The sequence below is a fragment of the Eimeria mitis genome, genomic scaffold, assembly GCF_000499745.2.
Source record: "Eimeria mitis Houghton genomic scaffold, Emh_scaff5285, whole genome shotgun sequence".
NCBI classification, from domain to species: Eukaryota; Apicomplexa; class Conoidasida; order Eucoccidiorida; family Eimeriidae; genus Eimeria; species Eimeria mitis.
Genome location: NW_013573564.1, coordinates 635 through 2,100, shown reverse-complemented (window position 1 = coordinate 2,100; position 1,466 = coordinate 635). Strand labels below are relative to the sequence as shown.

General features: G+C 57.7%; 2 protein-coding genes across 2 annotated transcripts in view; one reads left to right on the top strand and one right to left on the bottom strand.

Moving 5' to 3' along the window:
- Nucleotides 1-550, bottom strand: part of EMH_0081040 (uncharacterized protein) — a gene marked incomplete at both ends in the record, with an annotated part of 2,044 nt that extends 1,494 nt beyond the window's left edge. The window contains one exon of the mRNA XM_013500329.1: nucleotides 3-550. Within this exon, the coding sequence (XP_013355783.1) occupies nucleotides 3-550 (548 nt within the window). The remainder of the gene's footprint in view (nucleotides 1-2) is intronic.
- A 250-nt stretch (nucleotides 551-800) lies between these two features.
- EMH_0081030 (uncharacterized protein) overlaps nucleotides 801-1,466 on the top strand; it is a gene marked incomplete at both ends in the record, with an annotated part of 786 nt that continues 120 nt past the window's right edge. The window contains 3 exon segments of the mRNA XM_013500328.1: nucleotides 801-1,073; nucleotides 1,278-1,407; nucleotides 1,411-1,466. Coding sequence (XP_013355782.1) covers nucleotides 801-1,073; nucleotides 1,278-1,407; nucleotides 1,411-1,466 — 459 coding nt within the window.

The window sequence follows — 1,466 nt, the reverse complement described above, 5'->3', positions numbered from 1 at the left end:
TGCGTTGCATGCAATGCGTTGCTACAGTTCTTGCCGCTACTGCCGTTGCTGCCGCTACAGCTGCAGCAGCAGCAGCAGCAGCAGTAGTTGCTGCAGTTGCTGCTGCTGCTGCTGCTGCAGTTGGAGGCTGCTGCCTTTCATCGCTGCAGCAGCTGCTGTTGATGTACGTTGTGTCGGGGGTATGCTGGGTGTACGTATTGCTGCTGCTGCTGCTGTTGCTGCTGCTGCTGCTGTTGCTGCTGCTGCTGCTGCTGCGCAGCAGGTGCTTCCCCCCAACCGCCGCGCAGAGCAGCAGCTGAGTTTGCTGCTCCCTGCTGGGGTCCGTGCCCTGGCAGACGAATACGAGGCGCTGTACGTACACCCCAACATACTGCTGCTGCTGCTGCTGCTGCTGCTGCTGCTGCTGGTGCTTCTCTCCCTGGTGCTGCAGTCTCTCTCTTGCTGCTTGTAGTGCTGCTGTTCTTGTTCCTGCTGCTGCTGCTGCTGCTGCTGCTGCTGCTGCTGCTGTCTCCTGTTTTGCTGCTGCTGCATAAAGGGAAGTTGCCCTCATCAATGCTACGTAGCTTTCTAACATCAGCAGCAGCAGCAGCAGCAGCAGCAGCAGCAGGAACAGCAGGAGCAGCAGCAGTAGGGGCAGTAGAATCATCAGTAGCAGCAGCAACAGCAGCAGCAACAGCAGCAGCAGCAGCAGCAGCAGGATGTGCTGCTGCTGCTTGTACAGGTTTCAATCGATGACAACGCAAGTGAACGCTGAAGCTAACGAACTCCTCTNCTGCTGCTGCTTGTACAGGTTTCAATCGATGACAACGCAAGTGAACGCTGAAGCTAACGAACTCCTCTCTCGCGTTGCTGCATTTCTGCAGCAGCAGCAGCTGCCGAGTGCGCTGCGCAGCAGACTTGCTGCCCAGCAGCAGCAGCAGCAGCAACAGCAGCAGCAGCAGCAGCAGCAGCAGCAGCAAGGCTACGATGCATGGAAAGAGGAACAGGAACAGATACCCCCACCGCTGACCAATGGTCTCGCTGCAGCTGAATTCCGCTTCGAGTTTTCTACTGCATGCAGCCACGAGCTGCTGGTAACTTACTTTGCTGCTGCTGCTGCTGCTGTTGCTGCTGCTGCTGTTGTTGCTGCCGCTGTTGCTGCTGCTGCTGTGAAAACACGCAAGTGCTGTTGGCGCAGTTGCAGTCGTACGAAAGCTACAGCGAAGGGTTTTCTCGTGCATTTGCTGCTGTTGCTGCTACTGCTGCTGTTGCTGCTGCTGCTGCTGTTGCTGCTGCAGTCTGTTCAGTCGCTTGGAGGGGCGCAACGGCTGAGGCAGCAGCAGCAAATGCTGGAGCGTCTGTCTGCGGAAGCAGCAGCACAACTAGCCACAGTGCAGCAGCAGCTTCAGAGCCAGTTGGACCTGCTGCNTGCGGAAGCAGCAGCACAACTAGCCACAGTGCAGCAGCAGCTTCAGAGCCAGTTGGAC